The sequence below is a fragment of the Juglans microcarpa x Juglans regia genome, chromosome 1S, assembly GCF_004785595.1.
Source record: "Juglans microcarpa x Juglans regia isolate MS1-56 chromosome 1S, Jm3101_v1.0, whole genome shotgun sequence".
Taxonomy (NCBI): domain Eukaryota; kingdom Viridiplantae; phylum Streptophyta; class Magnoliopsida; order Fagales; family Juglandaceae; genus Juglans; species Juglans microcarpa x Juglans regia.
Genome location: NC_054595.1, coordinates 25,320,482 through 25,345,042, shown reverse-complemented (window position 1 = coordinate 25,345,042; position 24,561 = coordinate 25,320,482). Strand labels below are relative to the sequence as shown.

The 24,561-nt window shown below is 36.6% G+C and overlaps 5 protein-coding genes and 6 non-coding genes across 19 annotated transcripts; 1 reads left to right on the top strand and 10 right to left on the bottom strand.

Annotated features, from left to right (window-relative positions):
• Positions 1 to 977: 977 nt before the first annotated feature.
• LOC121246653 (jacalin-related lectin 19-like) lies at positions 978 to 3,878 on the top strand. Of its 4 annotated transcripts, XM_041144874.1 has the most exons (8): positions 978 to 1,025; positions 1,189 to 1,617; positions 1,846 to 1,914; positions 2,009 to 2,077; positions 2,175 to 2,225; positions 2,337 to 2,459; positions 2,548 to 2,775; positions 3,251 to 3,878. In XM_041144874.1, the coding sequence occupies exons 2-8, from the start codon at positions 1,582 to 1,584 to the stop codon at positions 3,611 to 3,613; spliced, it is 939 nt and encodes a 312-aa protein (XP_041000808.1). In that variant the 5' UTR covers positions 978 to 1,025; positions 1,189 to 1,581; the 3' UTR covers positions 3,614 to 3,878. The 4 variants fall into 4 exon arrangements, with proteins under 4 accessions (XP_041000808.1, XP_041000810.1, XP_041000809.1 ...); XM_041144876.1 differs by lacking the exon at positions 2,009 to 2,077; XM_041144875.1 differs by lacking the exon at positions 2,175 to 2,225 and having other exon boundaries at positions 2,009 to 2,059.
• A 681-nt stretch (positions 3,879 to 4,559) lies between these two features.
• On the bottom strand, positions 4,560 to 7,676 carry LOC121246652 (eukaryotic peptide chain release factor subunit 1-3). Its single transcript, XM_041144872.1, has 2 exons — positions 7,378 to 7,676; positions 4,560 to 6,349 (listed from the first exon to the last, which is right to left on the bottom strand). Exon 2 carries the CDS (start codon positions 6,316 to 6,318, stop codon positions 5,005 to 5,007), a length of 1,314 nt encoding a protein of 437 aa, XP_041000806.1. The 5' UTR covers positions 6,319 to 6,349; positions 7,378 to 7,676; the 3' UTR covers positions 4,560 to 5,004.
• A 1,015-nt stretch (positions 7,677 to 8,691) lies between these two features.
• On the bottom strand, positions 8,692 to 11,121 carry LOC121246655 (60S ribosomal protein L28-2-like). Of its 3 annotated transcripts, none has more exons than XM_041144879.1 (4): positions 10,943 to 11,121; positions 10,694 to 10,859; positions 9,475 to 9,638; positions 8,692 to 9,009 (listed from the first exon to the last, which is right to left on the bottom strand). In XM_041144879.1, exons 2-4 carry the CDS (start codon positions 10,839 to 10,841, stop codon positions 8,869 to 8,871), a joined length of 453 nt encoding a protein of 150 aa, XP_041000813.1. In that variant the 5' UTR covers positions 10,842 to 10,859; positions 10,943 to 11,121; the 3' UTR covers positions 8,692 to 8,868. The 3 variants fall into 3 exon arrangements, with proteins under 3 accessions (XP_041000813.1, XP_041000815.1, XP_041000814.1); XM_041144881.1 differs by having other exon boundaries at positions 10,694 to 10,849; positions 10,943 to 11,105; XM_041144880.1 differs by having other exon boundaries at positions 10,694 to 10,855; positions 10,943 to 11,041.
• On the bottom strand, positions 9,226 to 9,315 carry LOC121247985. Its single transcript, XR_005937383.1, has one exon. It is a non-coding gene; the product is annotated as a small nucleolar RNA R24 (small nucleolar RNA).
• Positions 11,122 to 12,309: 1,188 nt separating the features above from the next.
• On the bottom strand, positions 12,310 to 15,990 carry LOC121246656 (60S ribosomal protein L28-2-like). Of its 3 annotated transcripts, none has more exons than XM_041144882.1 (4): positions 15,830 to 15,990; positions 15,562 to 15,727; positions 14,164 to 14,327; positions 12,310 to 12,615 (listed from the first exon to the last, which is right to left on the bottom strand). In XM_041144882.1, the coding sequence occupies exons 2-4, from the start codon at positions 15,707 to 15,709 to the stop codon at positions 12,475 to 12,477; spliced, it is 453 nt and encodes a 150-aa protein (XP_041000816.1). In that variant the 5' UTR covers positions 15,710 to 15,727; positions 15,830 to 15,990; the 3' UTR covers positions 12,310 to 12,474. The 3 variants fall into 3 exon arrangements, with proteins under 3 accessions (XP_041000816.1, XP_041000817.1, XP_041000818.1); XM_041144883.1 differs by having other exon boundaries at positions 15,562 to 15,717; positions 15,830 to 15,983; XM_041144884.1 differs by lacking the exon at positions 15,830 to 15,990 and adding an exon at positions 15,802 to 15,816 and having other exon boundaries at positions 15,562 to 15,717.
• On the bottom strand, positions 12,841 to 12,932 carry LOC121247981. Its single transcript, XR_005937380.1, has one exon. It is a non-coding gene; the product is annotated as a small nucleolar RNA R24 (small nucleolar RNA).
• Positions 13,126 to 13,217, bottom strand: LOC121247978. The gene has a single exon (XR_005937377.1). It is a non-coding gene; the product is annotated as a small nucleolar RNA R24 (small nucleolar RNA).
• LOC121247982 lies at positions 13,408 to 13,499 on the bottom strand. The gene has a single exon (XR_005937381.1). It is a non-coding gene; the product is annotated as a small nucleolar RNA R24 (small nucleolar RNA).
• On the bottom strand, positions 13,689 to 13,780 carry LOC121247983. Its single transcript, XR_005937382.1, has one exon. It is a non-coding gene; the product is annotated as a small nucleolar RNA R24 (small nucleolar RNA).
• Positions 13,916 to 14,007, bottom strand: LOC121247979. The gene has a single exon (XR_005937378.1). It is a non-coding gene; the product is annotated as a small nucleolar RNA R24 (small nucleolar RNA).
• A 1,387-nt stretch (positions 15,991 to 17,377) lies between the features above and the next one.
• On the bottom strand, positions 17,378 to 23,579 carry LOC121246609 (uncharacterized protein At1g51745). Of its 2 annotated transcripts, XM_041144796.1 has the most exons (5): positions 23,197 to 23,579; positions 22,687 to 23,040; positions 20,190 to 21,235; positions 18,627 to 18,806; positions 17,378 to 18,509 (listed from the first exon to the last, which is right to left on the bottom strand). In XM_041144796.1, exons 2-5 carry the CDS (start codon positions 22,878 to 22,880, stop codon positions 17,797 to 17,799), a joined length of 2,133 nt encoding a protein of 710 aa, XP_041000730.1. In that variant the 5' UTR covers positions 22,881 to 23,040; positions 23,197 to 23,579; the 3' UTR covers positions 17,378 to 17,796. The 2 variants fall into 2 exon arrangements, with proteins under 2 accessions (XP_041000730.1, XP_041000729.1); XM_041144795.1 differs by having other exon boundaries at positions 17,378 to 18,806; positions 23,197 to 23,578.
• Between the last annotated feature and the right edge of the window lie 982 nt (positions 23,580 to 24,561).

The following is a 24,561-nucleotide window of genomic DNA, read 5'->3' as shown; positions in this document are numbered from 1 at the left end:
GCCCCGGGTCCAGGAGTGCAAGGATAGCACCAAATTAAAATTGTACGAAATTGATCTTGCAATTCCATCCCACCAAAAAGAGAGAAATGATGCTATAGTCTGCCAGGTTGTGTGCCAGATAGAGCCAATCACCCAGTAAGAATTAATAGTCTTGAATGGCACCTGCTTTGAGCAGAACCTAACTTGCTCATTGGTACATATGATGGCCAAAATTTAAACAAAAGTCCAGTCCTATAAGATTGAACATTGGATGATATATCCAGCTCTATTAAAGAAACACTGTCAATTGCCAAAATAGCCATACACATGCCCATGCTTTTGCGCATGTAGAAGGCTTTTATAAATTCATTAATGCAATGTAGGCACATAACATTATTGGATAAAGTTGCATTTAGGCTCGGTTTGTATTCACAATCCATCTCAATTCATCTCAATTCATCTCACTACTATTCATTATTATTTAGCAATTTTAACTCACAAATCTCACTACTATTTATAACTCATCTCATTACTATTCACAATACATCTCAACTCATCTCAACTCATCTTCGAATCCAAACGATACTTTATTCTCTCCGCAACCATAGAAAGTTGCATTTATTCTCTCCGCAACCATAGAAAATTGTGACAGGCAACAATGCCCTCCATCATGTTATACAATGAATGCTATTCATCTTCGATATGTCCCAGTCGAGCAAGTAAAAACGACTTTCCTTCTCTTGAATATATCCTCTTTTTATCTGGGTCGATCTTGCATTCTTGTATTGCATGCGGGCCAGATCTTCGACGGGTGTGTCGAATAATTTGGAGGATTTGAGAAGTTTTAATGGGATTGTTGTCATTTTGCCTTTACAAATTCAATCAGAAAAAGATCTCCCCTATCAACTTGGAACCAAAATATAGTGTTTTGCAAACAACATGATTCCCAGTCTTTAGCTGATGCTGCAAACGGAATCTGATACTTCCCAAAAAGGACGACCCCTTCTTTGGCTCAGGAAAATTCATGCTTATCTTGTTATAATAAGGTATCGTTTGGATTCGAAGATGAGTTGAGATGGGTTATGAATAGTAGTGAGATGAGTTGTAAATAGTAGTAAGATTTGTGAGTTAAAGTTGATGAATAATAATAAATAGTAGTGAGATGAGTTGAAATGAGTTGAGATGACTTGCGAATACAAACTGGGCCAGTGTGAGAATGCTTTAGAACCATCTCCCCACCCCTATATATACCCTAGGCCAACTTCCAAGCAATTCATTCCCTCATATCCCACCAAATATTCCCAAAGAGAGAGTGATATCTAGTTTTGCTCAACTTTCCTCTATCTTGTTCAAGTGTTGTCCTACCTAAGTTATTTTCTATATTGATGTATTGTTTCTATCAATAAGAATACATTTTTCCTTTAGTTTGATCTTTCTTCTATTTTACGGTTGAGTCCTTGGACCAGTGTACTTTTGTTACACTACTTGAGAATTGGTTGTCTCATATATATTGGAAACCATATTTCTCTTCACCTACCACACACTGCCACCACCATTCTCCCATAGCATCTCTACGCTCTTCTGTTAAGCTCTACAGTAAGCATGTTCTCGTTTCCAGTCATATCAACTCCTATCATGGTAAGAATCAAATTTTCTGTAGTTTCAAATTCAATAACTTCATTCTATCTTTGACTATTTTTGTTTTATGTCTCTCTCCTTTTGGATTAATTTTGATTAACGTGAGTTCCAGCGACAAGTGTCGACTGTTCATTCTGTTTTTCAAAGGCCGTGTTTTTTTATAGATTTTTGTAAATCTTGAACAAGTAAATTTTTGACGAGAAAAATGGTTTTTTTTTTTTTTGGTAGGAAAGTGGCAAGGTACGTGGGGCCAGCTGCGACGATGGGATCTACCATGGAGTGAGAGCAATCACTCTGGTTTATGCCCTTTGCATCGTTTTTTCATAGATTTTTGTAAATCTTGAACAAGTGAATTTTCGACGAGAAAAATGGTTTCTTTTTTTTTTTGTAGGAAAGTGGCAAGGAACGTGGGGCCAATTGGGACGATGGGATCTACCATGGAGTGAGAGCAATCACTTTGGTTTATGCCCTTTGCATCGTTTTTTCATAGATTTTTGTAAATCTTGAACAAGTGAATTTTCGACGAGAAAAATGGTTTTTTTTTTTTTTTTTTGTAGGAAAGTGGCAAGGAACGTGGGGCCAGTTGGGACGATGAGATCTACCATGGAGTGAGAGAAATCACTTTGGTTTATGCCCTTTGCATTGTTTTTTCATAGATTTTTGTAAATCTTGAACAAGTGAATTCTCGACGAGAAAAATATATATTTTTTTTTTTGTAGGAAAGTGACGAGGAACGTGAGAGTAGAAAAAAGAAGGGCATACTGTCGTTGGGACAATGGCGAGGATATGGTGGGCCCAGCTGGGACGATGGGATCTGCCATGGAGTGAGAGAAATCACTCTAGTTTATGCCCTTTGCATCATTTCTTCATAGATTTTTGTAAATCTTGAACATGTGAATTTTTCAACTAGAAAAATGATTTTTTTTGTAGGAAAGTGACACGGAACGTGGAAGTGGGAAAAAGAAGAGAATACTGTCGCAGGGACCGTGGGGAGGAAATGGTGGGGCCAGTTGGGACGATGGGATCTATGATGGAGTGAGAGAAATCACTCTGGTTTATGCCCTTTGCATCAATTCCATTCGTGTGGTCTATGACAAGAACGGTAAGCCCGTCTTAGCAGAAAAGCATGGAGGTAGAGGAGATTATTTAAAGGCCGAGGTTAGTATTACTAAAAGACACTCTAAATCAGTTTTCATTATTATTAGAATAATTTTATTTAAAAGTCTTTATACTATACGTCATTTAAGTAGTATAATTTGATTTGAAAAATAAATTTTAAAAGTTCAATCTTACAAATCATGATAAGTCATGTAGACGATGTATAGTATAAAAGCTTTCAAATAATATTAATCTTATTAATTAGGACTGCCTGCCTTAATTGCTAAATGGAAAGAATAATGCTAGTAGATACACTCTTTTTGAAAGAAGTGTGATTCACTATTAAAAAATATTTTTTTTTTATATAGGTCTTAAATTTATTCACTTTTTTTCAAATCGACTGCGCATGACTTATACAACCTAAAACTACAAACATCTTACAAATATCTTGCGATTTTCAATGAAAAACCTTAATTTCCATGAACATTCAAAAGCAATACCTATTACCTACCAGTTTTGCATGCATTCCATGCAGATAAAGCTGCAATACCCAGAGGAGTTTCTAGTGAGGGTGAGCGGGCACTACTCTGAGTTTAATGGGAGCCAAGTGATCCGATCACTGTCATTCGAAAGCAACAGAAGAAACTTTGGGCCATTTGGAGTGGAAGAAGGGACGCCATTTACATCCTCCATCCTTGGAGGAAGTATCGTGGGTTTCTATGGCAGGAGCGGTCGGTACATAGATTCCATAGGGTTCTGGGTGTCCTCTTGGGTTCTGGAAGCCAGAAGTCTAATGTTCAAAGCTCCAGAGCGTTCCGTCAAAGTCTCACCAGGACTGTTTCAACGGCTTCTGCCCCTAGACATGAAGAAATCTAAGCTCATCACCACACTCCATTAACGCCCTTGCATCCACTTTTGGTGCCTAAAATAATCTGTATTACACTTGTTGCAGTTCTTCCATGACAATTTAAAGAGATCCAAGTGGGAAATAATGCTTAGTGTCAACTCTCCATTTTCTCTCTACCATGCATATAGATTCTGCAGGTTATAATTGTCTACTCGGTCAACTGTTTACAGCTAAACTTATAAATCTATACCTATCGGAACTTGTTCTATCACGTTCTTCCTTTAGATGGATTAATGGAAGTATGCTTTTGTGGGAATTTTGCAGAGCCTGCTGAAAGAAAATTTTGCAAAAGTTTTCTTATTTTCCTTTAAAATACTGTGGTTCTGATGATTTCGTGTACATTGGGACTGCTGCAATGCATTTGGATACCAAAATTATGCAATTTTCCTTCAGCGGGTGGTAATTATGAACTATTTTAAGTAATTTCAGCGATCGAAAAATAAAAGGTATGAATGAAATGGAGCTTATCAAATTTTGCATGCAATGACGCTAAACTTCTTCCAATTCAGTCTGGGCTGAATTGAAACCTCAACCAAATTCGATTTGCTAGGAATACCCGTAATTGGTCTGTTTTGTATGATTCAATGGCTTGGTTTTTCACACCTCAGAAGGTTTTAAGACTTGATACTCCCTCCATGAAAAGTCAGAACATCATGATGAGAACCATGCTATCCATTCATTCGTCGAACCTTCTGAGACTAAAGAATAACTTCGGCCATGCATATAAAGCCCCGGGTACTGGAGTGCAAGGATAGCACCAAAAATTGTACGAAGTTGGTCTTGCAATTCCATCCCACCAAAAAGAGAGAAATGATGCTATAGTTTGCCACCTAGCATGCATCAAACCTGAGCTCTCTGCCAACGGCAAAGGAGGAGAAATTTAGCTACCTGGATTTAAACCATGAAGACAAACAAAACTATAGCATACTTGATAAGATAATTCAAACAAGACTTTGTTTTAGTACCATGGAAAAGAGTACTTGATGGGTCCAAATTTCTTCAACATTATTTCATCACACAACAATGGCAAGTTTCAAGCAACTAGAAAACAAACCATCCAGGTCCTGGATTAAAATCTTCTCTGTCAATTCTACCTCGAGGAATCACAAACTGTTTTCGCAATAGAGGAAAGGTTCTCAAACACAGCAGAAGAGGATCCAGGCAGGATATTGACCGGAAAAGTTTTTAGGAAACATTACCAAGTTAATATCATTACACATCCAATGGAAGAGAAGCAAAATAAACTCTGAAGCAGTGAAATCAAATCACAGACTGTATTTTCGAGTCTCGCAGGTAGCTGCAGCAGCAAAGACACCATTGCACCTGGTGCAAACTTTCACAACATCCTCCAACGAGTGCAGTAAACCACAGGCGATCGACACTTAATCCGAATCCTCGTATACTTCACCATCATCAGATAACTCATCAAAGGATCTCATATCAAGCTGGTAACGAAGTATACCCCCGATCCCACCAAACCCTCTGCAAAATTGTGATCCCTCTTGAGATTTGTTGGTAACAAATTCAAGTGTGCAGCCAAACCGCTTATACTCATTGGCAAACCACTCAAGTAAGGACATCTTCTCCTGAACTTCCAAATCCACAGAGGTAGCTGGATCCCGAAAGTTGCTCTGATCGGCCTCTTGTTCCTTGTTCAGGTGCTTTATTATTATCTCACCAGTGGTGCTGTGTTTCAGGACATACCTATTAATGTCCAAATTTTCCCAAACAATAAGTGTTTCTACAGCACCCATTTCTAGAGCTTTCAATGTGTCCTCTACACCAAAGACATATTTCCCAGTATCCTGGCTGATCTCGTCAAAATATTTCCCAATGAGGCGTTTCTCTTGTATAAACTTCACATTTGACAGGATTTCTGATGAAAGCTCAATAGCTTGATTGAAACCATTTTCGCCTCCATAAGAAACATCAACCACATTCAATATCTTCGCCTGCAATCGAGGATCAAACATATCTGACTGACTCAGCTCAGTTTTGAAGTCGGCGGAACCTGCAAGTATTAGCCCAGAAACATTAGGCTGACTTGTTGCAGGATTAATGAAGAATTGTGTGGCAAGTTCCGCAGTCTTTCTCACATAGTTGTGCCGCTTTTCCATCCGAAGACGAGCAAAACGCAGAGCTGACTGCCCTCCTCTTCCATGCTTCTTTGGTAGATCAACTGTGAATTTATGAAGAACCTCTCGTGTGTTTCCACTCAATGTCCCAAAAAGTGTGCCATTTCCATCCATGACAATAAAACCAAACTTGTCATCAGACTCTAAGAGTTCATTTAGGGCTTCTGTGTGAAACTTATTATCACAGAGGTAGAGTGATGCATTTATAGGCTTGAAAGGCTCGAAGTCAAATGTGACCTTCTTTTCCTTCCCATCATCAGTAACAATTGTCCCAGTATAAAGGACAAGCCCATTGGGAGGAACCTTATTATAAAGCTTCAGCCTCTGTTGAGCAGAAGTAATGGCGGCCAAAACCGACTGACGGTTGACTCTGCTTTTGATGTTTGAAGCAGTTCCAAATTCATCACCCAACATCTTAGTCACACGAGATATTTGATCACGTGGAGGCATTATAAGAGATATCATGCTGGTACCATTGCCTCTTGCAGCTTCCAGGGCTTTGATCAACTTCTTGATTTTCCATATCTCAATATTCTTGTCCGTTTCATGACCATCTGCCATTGTTTGTTATGATAGACACAGCAATACCAGCCTAGAAATATGTGTAAATTCGAAAACCAACTTATTTAATGCCAAAAAAGGTACTAATATTTTTTTTTATAAGTAATAAGAAGTTTTATTGAATCAAGTAAATAGGCATAGCTCAAGTACACAGGAAGTGTACAAGAGAAAATGCCTAAATACAAGAAAAAAAGTACTAATATCAAAGACCCAAGGCTTGGACATTAAAACCTACAAATTATAAGAGCACAAAAGCACACTTTGTGCACTACGGTCATAATAAGTTCACTCATATTATGAATGATATGTTAACAGTACTTCACATCTGAAAATAAGGTGCGCAGACTATTCACATATATCAGCCTTTTTTTAATCTTTTTTTTTTTTTTTTGCCCTATCTTCTATGATTTTTCATCCTATTCTCTGGCAACATAACATTATTCCGCGACAATATATATATATTTTTTTGATAAGTCATTCCGCGACAATATATTATTACTAGAAAGCCTATTTAAATCAAAATGAATCTTTCCACAAACTTGAAATTCCTCTTTTTTCTTTTATTGATTTAAATCATTGTCTTATTCCTCTTCCCACAAACTTTAACACCATTTATAGCCATATTTCAGTATGGATTTTACATGAATGCATTTTTTTTTTTTTAAGTAAAAGTATTTTATATATATATATATATAAATAGGAGTAACCAAGTACTGGATGTATATATACATGTATGCATCTATGTAGATATTAAGCAGGAATATGCCATACAAATATGAATAGACAAGAAGCTGGCCATTAAGTTGTCAAGATTATTTAACAATTTACAACAACTAAGAGACAAGTTGATGGTAGGATAACAATCGTACAATCGTGGTGAGATTTCCTGATGAGATTTTACATAATCGTACTGTCGTATCTTTTTACATGGTTTTGGAAGTTGATGCTAGGATAACATGAAAGCAAACCAGATCGAAGATAGACCTTATACATGAACAAAAGAAAGAACCAAATCGTAATAGCACCCAAATAATAAAGAAACAGTTACAAGTTTTATACCTCAACGGTAACCACGAACTGGAAGAAGAGCAGTCTCAGCTTCCGTGGAAGCTCTCCCTCTCCCTCTCACTCTCAAAGTTGCTTAGTTGCTCTTGCTGGGAGCTAGGGTTCTCTTCTCTCCTCTTCTCGAATCTCTCTCTCTATTTTTATTTTTTATTTTTTGGGGTAGATTACTGATGATATTGGGGGCCCAATCCAAACTTTATGACCCAATTAATGCTTTATTCTCCCCAAACCAATAAATCTGAGCTATCTTCAAAAAATAAATAAATAAATAAATCTGAGCTAGACTGGCTTATTTAAAATTGAAGACTAGCAAGGGCTTTCGGCAGATAATCTCTCTCTCTCTCTCTCGATAAAGGAACGTGATTCTTCATGCCACATTTTATTATCCAAGTCACGTAGAGTTATGACATTATTTTAAAAAATGATGTTTGTAGGGAGTAAGTAAGTCTCACATATTTTTAAAAATATAAAAAAATAAAAATAAAATTTACATTAAAAAAAATTAATTTCTTAAAGATAGATCACTCTTTTGAAATAAATGTACCACACTTGCTCAATCCATTACTGTAATTAACAAATTTTTTAAATATATAAAACTACTTTAAATATATTACTCTTAATAGAAGTGATTGAAAAAATATAAAATTTAAGACAAAATAACATTATTTTTCTTGATATCTTAACATTCTGTTTATATATCTTTCATTTCTTCGAGATTTTTTTTTTTTTTTTTAAAATACGTTTAACAAAGTTTTGCAAGCCTATCCATATCCTCCGGTGGCGTTTCTGGTTCTACTGAAATCTCCATGACGGAGAAGCAAAGATCAATGCATCCACGCTTTGCGACGTCATTCTTCACGGCCCCTCCGTTGTTTAGAGAAAGAGAGACGGACTTATTTACCAACATGGTCTGTTTTGGAGCTTTCTTGGACTGCTGATCGTTGCAGCTAAATGCTCAGAGAACCATGTACTGCAGCAATAGTTGCTCAGAAAACATTTGCACGAACTTATGAGGCTAGAGAACCAAACAAGGCAACTAAGGGTCGAGACAAACCCACACCCAATTGATTTTCGACAATCCATGGCCAGATGAAATGGTCTAAAATTCCTAGAACAAAAACTATAAGGACTAGGTTGGCCGATAACATGCTACATTATATTATGATGGCGGTTTGAGGTTTTGAAATATCTGCAGTCTTTACCAATAATCTAGTCCGGTTATCACGGCAGACTTGAGATGCTAGCACATTGGTAAAGATTGCTAAGACACCTAAAATACGGCCTAATTTTTTACTCACCATCAGCAAATACGAGGAATGAACTCATTTACTCGTTTTACTAGTAAACTTCAGAATTCAGCTGCCCAAAAATGAAAGTATCAGTCTATTAAAAAAAAAAAAAAATTCTCGAGAATAAGAAGGAAATTATGCTGAGGAGAATCAAAACCACAGAGGAAGCACACTACAATTTATGAAAACCCCTGGCTCATTTCCTACCGTAAACTCTCACAGCCTGCCTGTTCCTCTTCTTGACACCAGATTTGGCAACTTTGAGGCTCCTGTGCACAGCACTCAACCTAGCAAGGGCGGCTTTCTTTAGATCAGGCCTGTAGTAGTTATTTGCAACCTGTAACAAGTGAATATGCACGATCTTAGAATATAACCTGGCCTTAATTGTCACAGCATTGTACGATTGAGAACCAAACACTATGCTGAATATAAAGGTGCATGGGCAAACAAAGCATTTATACGATTAGCAAACAACATGGTAATCAAATGACCTTGATGTCCTAAATACTTACACAAGATGAGATCCAGTGCAGCAAAAAGTTTTTCAAAGACTGAAGCTCAGAAGCCAAGCGTAAAGTACATTTCATCGAGAAAACCATATTATATGGTTTCTTCTTACATGTTAGTGGCTCATCACATCGTAAAAAAGAAATTTGGGGGCAAAAAATAGATCAAGATGTCGAGTGGAGATAAGCTTCCAGTGTCTTACCTCAACATATCTGAAGAGACAAAGTACTTATATATGTAAAGATCCCCCCCCCCCCCCTTCCCAAATCTAAAAGGACCTAGCTTCTGAAATTACCTGGTTGGCCACTGCATTTGCCATCCTGCGGAACTCCTTTTTCATCACGGACTTGTGAAGCAAAGCAGCAGGCTTGTTCTGTTTCTTGGTCTTGGTTGTAGCAAGCAACACCGATCTATCTTTGCCCTCAGGTTGAATGGTAACTGTTTTCTTGTTTGCCAAACCTGATACATCCCAATAAAAAGGCACATTCATGAAACATGCATAAAGATCCTCGACTACTCCTACCCACCAAATATAGCTCAAGTCACATTATTTTAAAAAAATAAGTTAAGCTTCAAGAAAATCAGAACCATACCACATTTTAACTTGGGTTCTAAAACCTCAGTTCCGGCCACTTCTTCCACAAATTCCTTAAGACTTCCCATATAAGCAACATAATTTAAATGAAGAGGGATTCGCTCAAGTTCTCATTGCATGTTTCAATAACACAGACCAAGTCTGTTGTTCTTCTAGGAACAAAATATTTTCAGATCTATCGGAAAGGTCCATGAATTCTCAAACTAATCTTCTTTCTATATGGTAGACTGCTAAAAAAGATGTAAAAACTTCAATTTGGTTAATATCCCACCGCCCTTCCGCACCCAAATCAAACAGAAACTCTTACATTAAACTTTGACTAATTTTATTTAAAGTACATGGAACTTGAACTAGTCGGCCAAACTTGAAATATATCTGCGGAAACTCGCTGCAACTCCCATTTCTACAAATTACAAAACCTAAATAATTCTGAAAAATGAAACTTTTCAAACTTTTTAACCGTAATATCCTCCACTCCACGTACTCGGAAATGAAACAAACATAACATTCATTATTCATAATTCTCCAACAATTTAATTTCTGATGCAATTTGTTAAAATCTAAAAATTAATAAATGTTTCCTCTTCCGTCTAAAAAAAATATCTCTAAAGTACACAAAAATCATAAAGAAAAAGCTTTCCTATCCTTTTCCTTCTCACAGCGCAAAACAAAAAACATAAAAACGCGGAGTTTGCCTTCATTATCTCTGAAACCAAAGAGACAACAAAATAACCACGGTGACCCTACTCATGACGACAACGAAAATAATCTGACACTTCAAAAATAAACAAAATCAAGACTAAAACAACAGTGTAAGTAAAACCAACACAAGAAGAAACCATCCTATTTTTTTAATTAAAAGTGAGAATCTATCCTATATTTTTCCAAAACTAAACATAAAGCCAGCGAATAATCTAACCAGAGTGCTTGTAGGAGTTGAGGTTGTAGAGGTTGTTGCTCTCCTTGCTGAACTGCACGCTGGCCGTTCCATTCCCAAACTCCTTCACCAGGAACGAGTTGTTCTTCTTCACCATCTCCCATATCAACTGCCCGGGTACTGTCGCCATCTCCTTCCCTGCACCTTGCTACACCAGATAGAAACTCGCTCAGAAAATAACGCTGGGTCCAAAAACACATCCACAAATATATAACGAGAGAGAGAGAGGACCTGTTTGGTTCTGTTTATGAATCTTGTGGGGGGGGGGGGGGGGGGGGTGGAGAATTTTGGAGGGCGGAAGCGAGGGAAGGGTTTATGCTGCTCTTTATATTGGAGCCCTAATTTTCTGCACTATTTTGTTGGACTGGGTGGGCACGGTTCATTTAACTATATTACGCCCATGTCCTCGGAAACTCATGGCTCGGGTACCGGGAAGGAAAAAATTGTTTCCATTTTACGACAATTTGTATATAAATGATAATGCTATAAGCCCAAAAATAAATATCAACGATGGTAAAGTCTAGAAAGATAAGTTTCATGTAAATTTTTTATAAAAAAAAAAAATATAGATTTCATTAAGGGCTTGTTTGGATTCAAAGATTAGATTAGATTAGATTAGATGATTTTAGATGAAAGATAAAAGTTGAAAAAAATATTATTAGAATATTATTTTTTAATATTATTATTATTTTAAGATTTGAAAAAGTTAAATTGAGTGTGAGAATTTAGAAAAATTGTAATGATGAGATGATAAACTTTCAAAAGGGGCCTAAAAAAGAATAATTTGTTTATACCTTCAAAATTGGATCAATCTTTTTACAAAGAGTTGCAAACTTGTCAATTTAAAACCTGTATAAATCAATTCTCAAACTTATTTACATTACTAATAGAGTAAAAAATAACGATGGACCTACATTATCCTTGATTAGACCAGAGTCTTGCATGGAGTAAAAGAACTTGCAACAACAAATAGCCTTTAGATATGATTATCATTGGATCAAAGTCTTTGCCCAACTCAAAAGAAAAAGAAAAAGAAAAATATTGGCGATTAAAATGTATGGGCCCATCCTCATCAGAGCCTCGGCTCACCTCTTGACCCCTGCCTTCAAATTGTTGGAATCCATATACCTAAGAGGATTTCCTGGTTCTACAGTTCTACTGAAGTCTCCATGAAGGAGAGAAGCAACGACCAAAGCGACATCATTCTTCACGGCGGGGGTTGGTTAGAAAGTGATATGTTTGTGGCAGCTAAATGCCTAGAAACTATATGGTGCACTCGTTCTTTTCTTTTCTTTTTTTTCACTTCTCTTTTGAGACATATGGTGCACCGTTGATGTGAAAACATTAGCACGAATTCTCAGGGTTAGGGAACTAAACAAGGCAACTAATGCGTGTGACAAACCCATTTCCAATGACATGACTTGTGAACAATCCATAGTCAGATTCCTTTTTAGACAAGTATGTCAGGATTTTAGTATAATATCAAATATCATGCTCCATAATTATGGTTCCGAGGTATTAAATGATCTTCATATCGTTCTTCAAAAGATCAATCTAGTCGGAATTCAACTAGCCCAAAATAAGCATATATCATGATGTTAGGTAAAAAGCGACTACATCTCTGTCTGTTAAACCAAAAAAAATGCATCCCAAGAATAAGTCACCACAATGAAGATGGAAACAAAAAGGGAATCCAGAATTGTAGTGTGGAGAATCAAGACAACGGAGGAAGAAGCACAATACAATTTATCATAACCCCTAACTCATTTCCTACCGTAAACTCTCACAGCCTGCCTATTCCTCTTCTTGACACCAGATTTGGCAACTTTGAGGCTCCTGTGCACAACGCTCAACCTGGCAAGGGCGGCTTTCTTTAGATCTGGCCTGTAGTAGTTATCTGCAACCTGTAATTCGTGAATAACACACGATTTTAGAATATAATCTGGCAATAATTGTTGCAGCATGGATAATTGAGAACCATAGACCATTCTGAATAGAAGGTCCAAGGACAAACAATGCATATACACGATTAACAAACAATGTTATAAGGAACACAGTAATCAATCGAGGTTAACATACCAATACATACAATATGAGATACAGTGCAGTGAAAAACTGTTTGATCACTTGAAGCTCAGAAGCCAAGCGTAACAAGTACATGTCATCGAGAAAACCATATTATAAGGTTTCTTCTTATATGTTAGTGGCTCATCACCGCAGAGAGTTGAAATTTGGGGGAAAAAACCGGATAAAGATTTTGAGAGGAGAAAAGTTTCTAGTATGTCTTGTGCACAAATCTCTGAAGAGACATAGTACTCGAATATGTAAAGTACTCAATCAAATTTTGCAGAGGGCCTGTGCACCCACTGCCAATAAAAAAAAAAATTATGTAAAGAAAAACTGTTTGAACACCAGAAGCTCAGAAGCCAAGCGTAACAAGCACATTTCATCGAGAAAACCATATTATAAGGTTTCTTCTTACATGTTAGTGGCTCATCACCGCAGAGAGTTGAAATTTGGGGGAAAAACCGGATAAAGGTTTTGAGAGGAGGTAAGTTTCTAGTATATCTTATGCACAAATCTCTGAAGAGACATAGTACTCAAATATGTAAAGTACTCAATCAAGTTTTGCCGAGGGCCTGTGCACCCATTGCCAATAAAAAAAAATTATGTAAAAAAAAACTGTTTGAACACCGGAAGCTCAGAAGCCAAGCGTAACAAGCACATTTCATCGAGAAAACCATATTATACTGTTTCTTCTTACATGTTAGTGGCTCATCACCGCAGAGAGTTGAAATTTGGGGGAAAAACCGGATAAAGATTTTGAGAGGAGGTAAGTTTCTAGTATATCTTATGCACAAATCTCTGAAAAGACATAGTACTCAAATATGTAAAGTACTCAATCAAGTTTTGCCGAGGGCCCGTGCACCCATTGCCAATAAAAAGAAGTATGTAAAGAAAAACTGTTTGAACACCGGAAGCTCAGAAGCCAAGCGTAACAAGCACATTTCATCGAGAAAACCATATCATACAGTTTCTTCTTACATGTTAGTGGCTCATCACCGCAGAGAGTTGAAATTTGGGGCCAAAAACCAAATAAATATTTTGAGTGGAGGTAAGTTTCTAGTATATCTTATATACACGTCTATGAAGAGAGAAAGTAAAGTACACAAATATGTAAAGAAAAAAACTATTTGAACACTGGAAGCTCAGAAGCCAAGCGTAACAAACAGATTTCATCGAGAAAACCATATCATACGGTTTCTTCTTACATGTTAGTGGCTCATCACCGCAGAGTGTTGAGATTTGTGGCCAAAAACAGGATAACAATTTTGAACCTTCACACACTGAAGAGATAAAGTACTCAAATATGTAGAACCCCCCCCCCCCCCCCCCAAAAATAAAAAAAAAAAGAAAAAAAAAATCTAAAAGGAACCAGCTTCTGACATTACCTGGTTTGCCACAGCATTTGCCATCCTGCGGTACTCCTTTTTCATCACAGACTTGTGAAGCAAAGCAGCAGGCTTGTTCTGCTTCTTGGTCTTGGTTGTAGCAAGCAACACCGATCGGTCTTTACCTTCAGGTTGAATAATAACTGTTTTCTTGTTTGCCAGACCTGATGCATCCCAATACACAAGCACATTTCATAACACCTTTTTTTTACAAATCTCTTTTCATAACACACACATAGAAGACCCTGAATTACTCCTACCAACAAAATGGATGGTTCAAGTCCTGCTTTCTCTTCTTTTTCATAACAAATAGTTCAAGCCATGCTAAGAAACATGAGAAGATAAAAAGTAACTCAGAACCTTGAGACATTTTAAACTTAAGTGCTAAAACTTCGTCAAGAATTTTAATACAGAGCAACAACAATTTAAATGAAGAGAAAATTCTGCGATTTATCTCTGCATTTTTCTAGCACATCTTTAAAATAAGACACTTTAAGAGAGGAAATGCAAAAAAATGCATCTTCAATTCACTCCAAAGACCCAAAAATGTGTCTTTTTGGACTCCAGGAACAAAAATATTCCCAGATAACCGGTATCAGACAGGTCCAAGGTTTAGCAAAATAATCTTCTTTCTATATAGTAGACAGCTTGTAAGATAAAACTCAATTTCCTTAATATCCCACAACCCTTCCCTGCCATCAAACGGAAACTAGTACATTAAGTTTGAACTAGAGAGCCAAACTTAACAAGAGGTCTGCGGACTCCTGCTGCAATTCCCACTTCCACAAAACCTAAATCATTCTGAAATATGCAACTTTTTAAACATTTTCTGACAAGTAAAAAAAAGTTTCAAACTTTTAACAGCTCCTTTCCTTACAAATTGTCGGAAAAAAAACGAAGATAAATTTCAGAATTCAGAATCTTTTCCAACAAATTAATTTCTTTAAATTGTAATAAAAAAATTAAAAAGAATTCCAGCCCCCACAAAAATGGGGGGAAATGTAGTCAAAATTATTTTATCGAAAACCAAACCAACACAAATTTTTTTATTCCTTTTTCATGATCTAATTGTTACAGACAAAATAAAAAACCTTATTTGTTCTTCCATCAGGGAAAAACCATCTATGAAGTAAGCAAAAAACCAGAATTAAAAGTTTTCCTATCCCCTTCCTTCTCACAGACCAAAACAAGAAAAAAAAAATTGCAGAGTTCGCCATCATTTTCTCTGAAATAAAAGAGACAGCAAGACAATCACGATGACTCTACTCATGAAAGACAACGAAAATCAATCCAACAATACCAAAATATACAAATTCAAGATTAAAAAAAAAGTAAAATCAACACAATCAGAATCCATCTTATTTTTTTACTAAACAGAAAGCCTGCGAATAATCTAACCAGAGTGCTTGTAGGAGTTGAGGTTGTAGAGATTGTTGCTCTCCTTGCTGAACTGCACGCTCGCCGTTCCTCTCCCGAACTCCTTCACCAGGAACGAGTTGTTCTTCTTTACCATCTCCCATATCAACGGCCCCGGTACTGTCGCCATCTCCTTCCCTACACCTCGCTACACCAGATCCAATCAATCACTCTTAGATAAAACATGGTAACCAAAAGCACATCACACATGTACATACATACAATAGAGAGAGACGGAGAGAGAAAGCACCTGTTTGGTTCTGTTTATGAATCTATAGTGGGAGATTTGGAATTTTGGAGAGTCACAGAAGGGGAAGGGCTGATGTTGTTATTTATATTGGAACCCTAATATTCTGCACTATTTTGTTGGACTGGGTGGGTATGGTCATTTCACAATATTACGCCCGTGTCCTCCGAACGTTTCTATGGCCTGGGCCCCTATGGCCTATACCCTAGTTTGAGAAAGAAATTTTGTTTTGATTATACGACAATTCGTATAAGCTAAAAAGGATCAACGATGGCAATGTTTTTGTCGTTGAGTCCAGTAAATCCAAGATTGGTTGAATTTTAGTAGGTTTTCTTTTAAATAAGAAAATATTTTCTCATCAACCACTATTCATTACTCCACACCCTATAAAAAACACTCTCACATCCTATAAATTACACTCCTATACCCTATGAAAAAAAAAAAAAACTTATAGATATGAGGTGTGAAAGTGAATAGTGGTTGATGTACAGAATTTATCTTTAAATAATATTCTTATTTTCTTATGTAACACATCTTAAATGAAAAGGTAAGTAGCAAACACATAAAAGATTGAAACCACTTCATTCTTAAAAGTTAGTCATATTAACAAGTGCAACAAAATTTAGAATAAAATATAATATTTTTATCCGTTTTTCAAAAATATGATGCATCTCACTTTTTATTACTTTTTTCTTTTAAATTTTACTTCAATTTTTATTTTTTATTTAAAATATATATATATATATATATATATATATATATCCTTGATTCTATTAATAACTCACTTATGGGGAAAAAAAACAGGGCAGTTACAAAGACTACGCCTTAAATAAAATAAAAAACCAAAACCAATGTGCCAAAAATCCAAACTCTATCCTTTATGACAAAAAAAAAAAAAAAAAACACACTCCGGCCTACACAAACTCGAAGCAATTTGCATCCTAAAATAGGAACACCTGATCTGTCCAAGTTAACATTGCTTGTGGTAACGTTGCTATACTTCTTATCCCTTGCTTGGGTCCAAGTCTTGCCTGACTCAAAAGCAAATGTCTACTAAATGCATAGGGCCATGCTCATCACTAATTCAAGAGAATGCAGCGTGTTCAATGAGGCCCATGATCCCCATCCAAGACTCTTGCAAAGTTACAGGGAGACAGAGCCCATGATCCCCATCCAAGACTCATGATCCCCATCCAAGACTCTTGCAAAGTTACAGGGAGACAGAGCAACGGCTACATTAAAGAATTTTGATTGCATTAAATACAAAGTACAAGAGGGCTGAAAAATTGAAATGCCTGGAACAAACGCCCAATTACATTAAAGATGGTCTAGTTCAGAAGAAATCATCATCACTTTTTATTGTGACCAAATCAAATTGACGAGATGCTCAACAGCCAACACCAATTTCATTCTTGAGGTTCAAACCTGAAGACAAAGTATCTGGATTCAAAGGAATAAAGTTGTAAAGAAAAAGGCAGATTGCAGTAAATTTCAAAACATGTCTAAAAACCGAGTACACTGTGGAATGAAGTTATTGCCTCCGAATCAACCTGAACCCAAAAAATAATTACCTAATATCAGGTCAACAATACCCAATACCAGATCTTTACATAATGTTACACTATGTACAGAGCCAAAAGCAGCTTCCATTAATTTTACTCCTACAGGTTCTACAAGGAACTGTCATGAAAGTGTACAGAAGGATGCCTACCTTATCGGTAGATTATATGGTGCCTCAGACTGAGCATGGTTAAATAAAACAGCAACGTGGCTGCTGAACTGAAAAGGAAAAAAATAAAAATACCTAAGACACCAAACCAAAGTCAGAGGTAGAATCCAGCAACCGCAACTCCTCCCCCAGAACCAAATTTATGGGATGCTCGATGTCAACACATGGTGTTGTGTTGGCCTTGCCAATCCATTCACTGCTTCGTTTATTCTACTGAATACTACTTTTAGTGGGATACAGGCTACAACAGGCCTTTAGGCTTATCTACCACTGGTTTCTGCTCTTCTTCGGACTGCTTGTGACCAGTCAAGGAAGAAAGTTTCCGTATCTTTTTAGACAATAACCCAGATTTCTTTATTTTTGGTAATTTAACAGGTGAAAAACGTGGCTGCAATGCCAAGTGCTTGGCAGGAACTCTTCTGGATACTGAATTTGGCCTGGCAGCATTACGCATTGCACCAACTTTGAGATTACACTCCACGCTTCTCAACAGATAATCACAATGGCCATCATCCAAAACCTCGACTGTGAGAGGGTGACCAACAATAGCTTTACCATTCAACTTACTCATGAGGGAAACCAATGGCACATGCTGTGGCCGATAGCTTGCTTTCACTTCAATCTTAACATCACACAGTGAAGCATCAGTGGAAATATTTCTGACAGGAAAATCTGGTATCTGATATCTGGAGTGAACTGTAAAGCGGGACTGACGATACGGAAGTGACCTTTGGGGTGTCAAAGAGCCTTTGGGTGATAGATTCACTTCAGCTTTTGGCACTCTTATTTGCGAATCCCTCTGAGACATTTGCTTGCCCCAGTCCCTGAAACCATCTACCTGGCCTTCAGCAACTGATTTGCACTTTGGTCGCAAGGTACAATTATATGATGTGAGGCATCCACCAACGCCAGTGCCATCAACTTTCTGATCTGAACCCTCCAAATGCTCTATACCTGCCAAATAAGCATTGGATTCATCATCCATGTCCACATATTTTCTGGAGCCCTGTTTTCTATTTTTACTTAAATGTCTCGAATTCCTCTTTCGTTTTAACTGCCACTTTGAAGTACCTTTCTCTATCCTCTGGCTAATATTATTAATATGAACAGTAGCTGAACTGGTAGAACCAGATTCATTAAGTCCCTCGTTTCTCAACAATGCAGCTTCAGCTTGACTACCTTGACAAGATTGCCTTCCCAAAGCAACATGAGACCTTCCAGATGAAACAGACACGGGTATAGGCGAAAAACCTGGCAGACAGATCATATATCAGCACAAGGAAACATTTCTACTCTTCTTCACTAGTTTACAATCAGCTGAACAAATATACAGAATGCTTCGTTACACTACTAGCTAGTTTGCATGAAAATAACTCCTGAGAAACTATATGGAACTTTTGACCATGAAAGTAGAACTCGAAACACTCAGCTGACTCATGGATGAATGGCATATGTCCTGTCACCTCTATTATATACCAATGTAAAAAAACCATAAGGGGCATAGGCAACGTACAAAGAACATATACAAGAACGTATACAAGAACACCTAATTACAAGTATAAAATGAAGGTCTTACAGTCGTAAATTAAAATCCAAAAAAGAAAAAGAAATTTAAATGTCTCCAGACAAATGCTTGACACAACATCCGCAGAGCCCAATCAGATATTTCAGGAGCTTTTTTGCTTTTTTTTTTCTCTCTCTGGGTAGGAGGTTGATAGCTACAAACAAAAATCCATTGTCTATCAACGCCTATAAGGTCCATTTTTTCTGGAACTTCAAATTCACCTCTCTTCCAATGCCATCTAGATTGCCCTCCATCGTGTCACCATTAGGGCATCTAGATGGCATTGGAAAAAGCTAAGTCTTCGTCTATTTAGCATTAATCCATCAATCTCTACCAAGAACATATCACATCACCTAGTACCTTCCTCCACATATCACGTCCCCCGTCCCGGGGACCAGCAGGGTGGGCGCACAGCATCATACACATAAATCTTACAAGTGCATATGAACCAAAACACATGTACCTATACAGTTTCCTGCTCAAAGAATATGTATAAACACTTTTTATGTGTATACATACATAAACCTTCTTTAGCCTAAAGAACAGGGCTTAACAAAGAAATTTTCTATTTTGGCTATCTGGGAAAAAAATCCTGAGACCCAGGCTTAAGCCTGCTAATTGGGTGGCTAAGTATGTGAAGAACCATCTTAATGTACTATTCTTATTCCTATCTTCCTCTTTGGTGGATTTGTGGAATGGCTCGTACTTTAAAGAGGTTGCTTTTGCTTTCCTTCCTTTTGCCCCTTTCTCTTGCATATACCCACATACCATAAGGATGCACTTAAGCATTTTTTTTTTCTTTTCAGTTAACACCCATAATGTGAGAAATGAAAGGAGTATAATCTTAAACCAGAACAAAAATTAAAACAGTAACAAATAACTTACACTGTTCCAAAGAATTTGGTTGTATATATGCAGCATACCTTTCTAACAGACCAAGTTGCAATCAACTAGAAATAATAAAATTTATCATCAATTTGAATGTCATCTGAGCAAGAATGAGAAAGATGAAAAGAAGATGCTATGCACACTTGATATTAATGAATTTTATCATTTTAACTCAAGAATACCTTCAGTGTGTTTTTCCTCCCCAACAAATGGTACATCAAATAACCTATCAGAAGAACCATTCTCAGCTAACCCAGCTGTGCTGGAAATTTCATTCTCCTTAGTCTTGTAAAGGATTTGGGAAGCATCACAGGCATGTTCAGAAGCATTTAAAGGGACTCCATTCTCACACGAAACTCCGGTGCTGTCAGAATTGTTGTTCACAATCACAGATTTCTTTGAGTCATTAGATTCCAGTCCCGAAACCCTGCTATCGGACATACCCTGAAGAGGTGAACCACTTGAACTGGGAAGTTGATCACAAATAACTGGAACAGAAACCATGGCTGTACACTCCAAAACCTTTGTCAATGGTCGGCGACGGTTTTTCCTTTTCAAAAATTCATGAACATTTGCCACTTGAGATCTCTTCCTTTTGAGTGACGGCAAATAACCTTTGCTACCATTGACAGGACTCCCATTAGATATCCAATTCCCGGCACTTGAATCACAGAGTGAAGCACTATCATGTTGAACTAGATCGAGCATCCCTCCAGCTTTCCTTTTTGAAACGACACCCATGCCCAGGTCCTCAAGTCCTCTCATACGCTTAACTCCTTCTGTTCCATCGTCCTCCGAATCATTTGGGGTTCTTCTTCTTCTTCCCAGGACAGATTGCACCTTAGCAGGATTATTATGATTTGGCTCTTCAAAAGATAAACCAGATTGAGATAACTCTGGCGCTGAATTTGAATTGTCTTCAGAATCACTAGCATCGTCACCCCGATCCACGTTTTCTTCAACAGAACGAGACATGCTAGGTGACTCTCTGGCTGAACTACCAAGGTCGCCACCTGAATTATCCCGTTGAAAGAAATCCAAGCGATCTGTGCCAAGGCGAGCACTCTCAATCTCAAGAGCATGGATAATGGCATCTTCCCTCCGAGCGTATTTAACTGCTTTTTTATTGGAATTAGCTGCAGATACCTTTGCCTTTTCAATGCATTCATCATATTCCCCACACCGAAATGCCTTAACCCTCTTAGATTTTTCAAGATTATACCAATCCCTGTACCAACAAACAAATATGTGTCACTATCCACACATGTTAAAAATAAACGAGAGCTAAACACCACTATACATCATTACAAAAGCAGGAGGGAGAAGAAATCAATCTTCAAATTGATATACCAATTACTTAATTACTCCAACAAATACATGTCACTAAAGAGATAAATTCGGTGCATGCATAAACAACTCAAAAGTCACATCTAACAGATAAAGAATGCCATCACAACCATATCAAGGCAAATGAAGTATGGAAAATGTGGAATTTTGAGGTCTCAAAAGATCAATAGTGGTAAGTCAAGGAGAAGTCATTTATCAGAGCTTAGGAAATTATTTTTCAATACTTTAATCCATTGGTCGGTTGTAATTGATTTCAATGGAATGAGTTTCCATGAATTTCTTGTATTGCTTGTTCAACACGCAAAGGCGACGCTCCTGTATATGTCCTGTATACTTGGGCTTTTGCCTATTCCTTATGATCAATAAAATTTTGTTTACCGATCAAAAAAAAATTATTTATCAGTACGAGAAATAGTCAAAAAGAAGCTGAGAAAAAGAAGATCAAGTTTGGCCAACATAACAAGGTAATGAATATTTATTTAAAAAAAAAAAAAAAAAACAAGGTAATGAATAAACCACATCACAACTGATTGTTTTCGCTCTCCTAAAATTTGCATATTCTTTCAAATAGATATGATTTTTGCACCATAACAGCAATGGCATAACTTTGGAAGGAGGGATGTCTCCTAACAAAGAGGGTAATCATGGTGGCAAAAGCATGTATACCAAAGTCCCCTTATTTCATAAGCAAGTTTTCCTCTCTGTTTTTTCTTTTCTTTGGCCAGGCCCACTTCATTAAAAATAATTTCAATTTTACATAACTCCCCTCCATTTGCAATAAAATTGTAAAATAGTTGTAAAGAGATATAAGTTTATCATTTTCTTTTTCTATTTACCCAAAAGGTAAGAAAAAACCCTTCTGCAAATTATAAAAACATGGGATACGAGAGAAAATAAGAGATCCGGAGAGACTGCATCCTCAGGCCTGCTTCATAAACATTTTTTGTGTAAGAATGCAATGCCGGTTATGATGCGTTCTTTTAATGCATAACAGAGATAAACTTCATAAGAAAGAAATGACTAACTAATGCCACTAGCAATTGACATCTTGCGCTTGTAAAGCAAATTAGCATCGCTGGCCATAGCCTGTTTCGAACAATTTTACTAACAATCATGATATGCAACTCCTAAAACGTAAACAAAAACAATTTAACTGGCTGGAACGGTTAAAAAATAATGGCAAAATCCAGCACCTCAACAAAAGCATCACCAAAAGCGTATATCTGAAACCACGCAAACCAGATAAATACTAAGAAAAACGTAAAAACATCAGAGACCCGACCCAGATAAGCAAGGAGGGAGAGCAAGTGTAAAACAAGAAAGAGCACTCACACACTTGCGTCCTCGCGGCCCAGAAGCTTAACGGGAGTCCCCGATCTCGGCGAAACCAAGGAACCCTCAGACAACTCGTCAAGGCCCATTATACGGCCCGGCCACCACGACCCGTTTCGGCGACGGACCCAAACCAATCCGCCCACCGACGCATCGATACCGTTGGATTTAGCCTCACCAGAACTACTCCCCATCTCAGGAGCAACAACAAAGAATAGCTCAAACAAGAAACCCAGTAAAAAGAAAAAAGAAAAATACTGTGATCTCAAGCAATCAATCTTGACCGTCTATTCTTTAGTCCCAAAATTGATCCAAAGCCTCGGTTTCATGAGCATATGACTGAGCTTCTCAAACCTAACAACCAGAAGCAACAAAACCCAAAAAAATAAATACACTAAAAATCATAATATCACATGCAACACAAAACCCGGTAAATAAACCAGAAAATAATCAAACCATAAACTACAAATATGCACAAGGGAAAAGGAAAAAGAAAAAAAAAAAACTCACAGAGAAGATGGAGATAAGGAACTTTGATTTGAGGATTTATGAAGGAAGGAGATCTTGCTGGAGAGGAAGAACTAAATATGCGTACGGTAATATCTTTAGAAAGAGAGGATCTGAATTTATGTTCTTTTTTCTCTATTTTTCCATCAAGTTTTTTTTTTTTAAACGATTTTTCGGCTATTTCTGCGATTCTCTCCGATCTTCTGAGTTGAGTTTTGTTTTTGATATTTTTTCAAGACCTCGCCTGCGGCTCTCAAGGTGTGCAGATGTAGAGAGAGAAGAGAGAGCGAGAATGACTGAACACAGTTTTGTGGGGAGAGAGAGACAGCAAGCTTGGGTGTTTGGGTCGAACGTACCCTTTTGGTATCGAGAGAGAGAGAGAGAGAGAGAGAGCGGGAGTGCTATAGAAAATGGTATGTTTGGAAATAATTTTAATCCCATTTTATCTTTTTTTTTAATATCATTTAAATATAAAAACTTTTAAACAATTTATTATAAATTTTACAAATTTTTAAATAAAAAATAATTTAAAATTTTCAAATATCAAAATAAAAATAATATTAAATAATTATATTTTAATAATCTAACTTGATATTCTTTTTTAAAAATAATATTTACAGTTATAGAATACGTAAGCGACGTACACTATTTTAAAAAAAATGAATAAAGATAGAATCCACATGAAAAAATTAATTTTTAATAATAGATACTATTTTTTTTTCTAAATGAGTGCACGATGTTTTCACAGTTCATGACTATATCTAACATTACTCAATATTTTTATTCAATTTTTTTCTCTCTTTTTTCAAAATCTAATAAATATTTAACTCAAATTATTTAATTATTATTCACAAACTATATTACTACTATTTACAAAATTTTCGTATCATTTCATTTCTCAAACATCGAAAAAGAAAAAGGGTAGGAGTTATATACAGTTTTATGTGTAGGGTTTGCAAAAAAAATCAAAGTTAGAAAAATGGAGAAGAATTTACAAAAGTTTACAGTTCTCATTTTATTTTAATTTGATTTGTTATGCTCTCAAATTTGTCGGTACAGCACATCATCCACTTAAATTGTAAGGTTTGAGTTATAAGATTTAAAAATTAAAATTTTTCTATAAAATTAAATTATACTATAGAAATACTTTATTAAATATATTATCCACACCAATTTATAAATATAATTGTTCTTTTAATTTGTTGTTTACCATACTGCATCTAGAAGAGTACTTTTTAGGAAGCATCCATGTGAAAATCATGAACAGCATTTTTTTTTTTTCCAAATTTTTTATATTTCTAGAATGAAAGTCAAAATTCTTTGAAGTTTTATTGAATAAATTTCAGAATCTTGAAAATAAGAATATTA

Coding starts and splice junctions, on each gene's coding strand:
- LOC121246653 (XM_041144874.1), top strand. CDS start 1,582: ATGTTCTCGTTTCCAGTCATATCAACTCCTATCATG. Junction 1,915..2,008: donor GAGTGAGAGCAATCACTCTG/GTTTATGCCCTT, acceptor TTTTTTTTGTAG/GAAAGTGGCAAGGAACGTGG. Junction 2,226..2,336: donor ACGATGAGATCTACCATGGA/GTGAGAGAAATC, acceptor TTTTTTTTGTAG/GAAAGTGACGAGGAACGTGA.
- LOC121246652 (XM_041144872.1), bottom strand. CDS start 6,318: ATGGCAGATGGTCATGAAACGGACAAGAATATTGAGATATGGAAAATC.
- LOC121246655 (XM_041144879.1), bottom strand. CDS start 10,841: ATGGCGACAGTACCCGGGCAGTTGATATGGGAGATGGTGAAGAAGAAC. Junction 9,639..10,693: donor CAACTCCTACAAGCACTCTG/GTTAGATTATTC, acceptor GGGATGTATCAG/GTTTGGCAAACAAGAAAACA. Junction 9,010..9,474: donor CAAATGCAGTGGCCAACCAG/GTAATTTCAGAA, acceptor CACTTGTTACAG/GTTGCAAATAACTACTACAG.
- LOC121246656 (XM_041144882.1), bottom strand. CDS start 15,709: ATGGCGACAGTACCGGGGCCGTTGATATGGGAGATGGTAAAGAAGAAC. Junction 14,328..15,561: donor CAACTCCTACAAGCACTCTG/GTTAGATTATTC, acceptor GGGATGCATCAG/GTCTGGCAAACAAGAAAACA. Junction 12,616..14,163: donor CAAATGCTGTGGCAAACCAG/GTAATGTCAGAA, acceptor CACGAATTACAG/GTTGCAGATAACTACTACAG.
- LOC121246609 (XM_041144795.1), bottom strand. CDS start 22,880: ATGGGGAGTAGTTCTGGTGAGGCTAAATCCAACGGTATCGATGCGTCG. Junction 21,236..22,686: donor GGCCGCGAGGACGCAAGTGT/GTGAGTGCTCTT, acceptor TTGTTGGTACAG/GGATTGGTATAATCTTGAAA. Junction 18,807..20,189: donor GGAGGAAAAACACACTGAAG/GTATTCTTGAGT, acceptor TCTGTCTGCCAG/GTTTTTCGCCTATACCCGTG.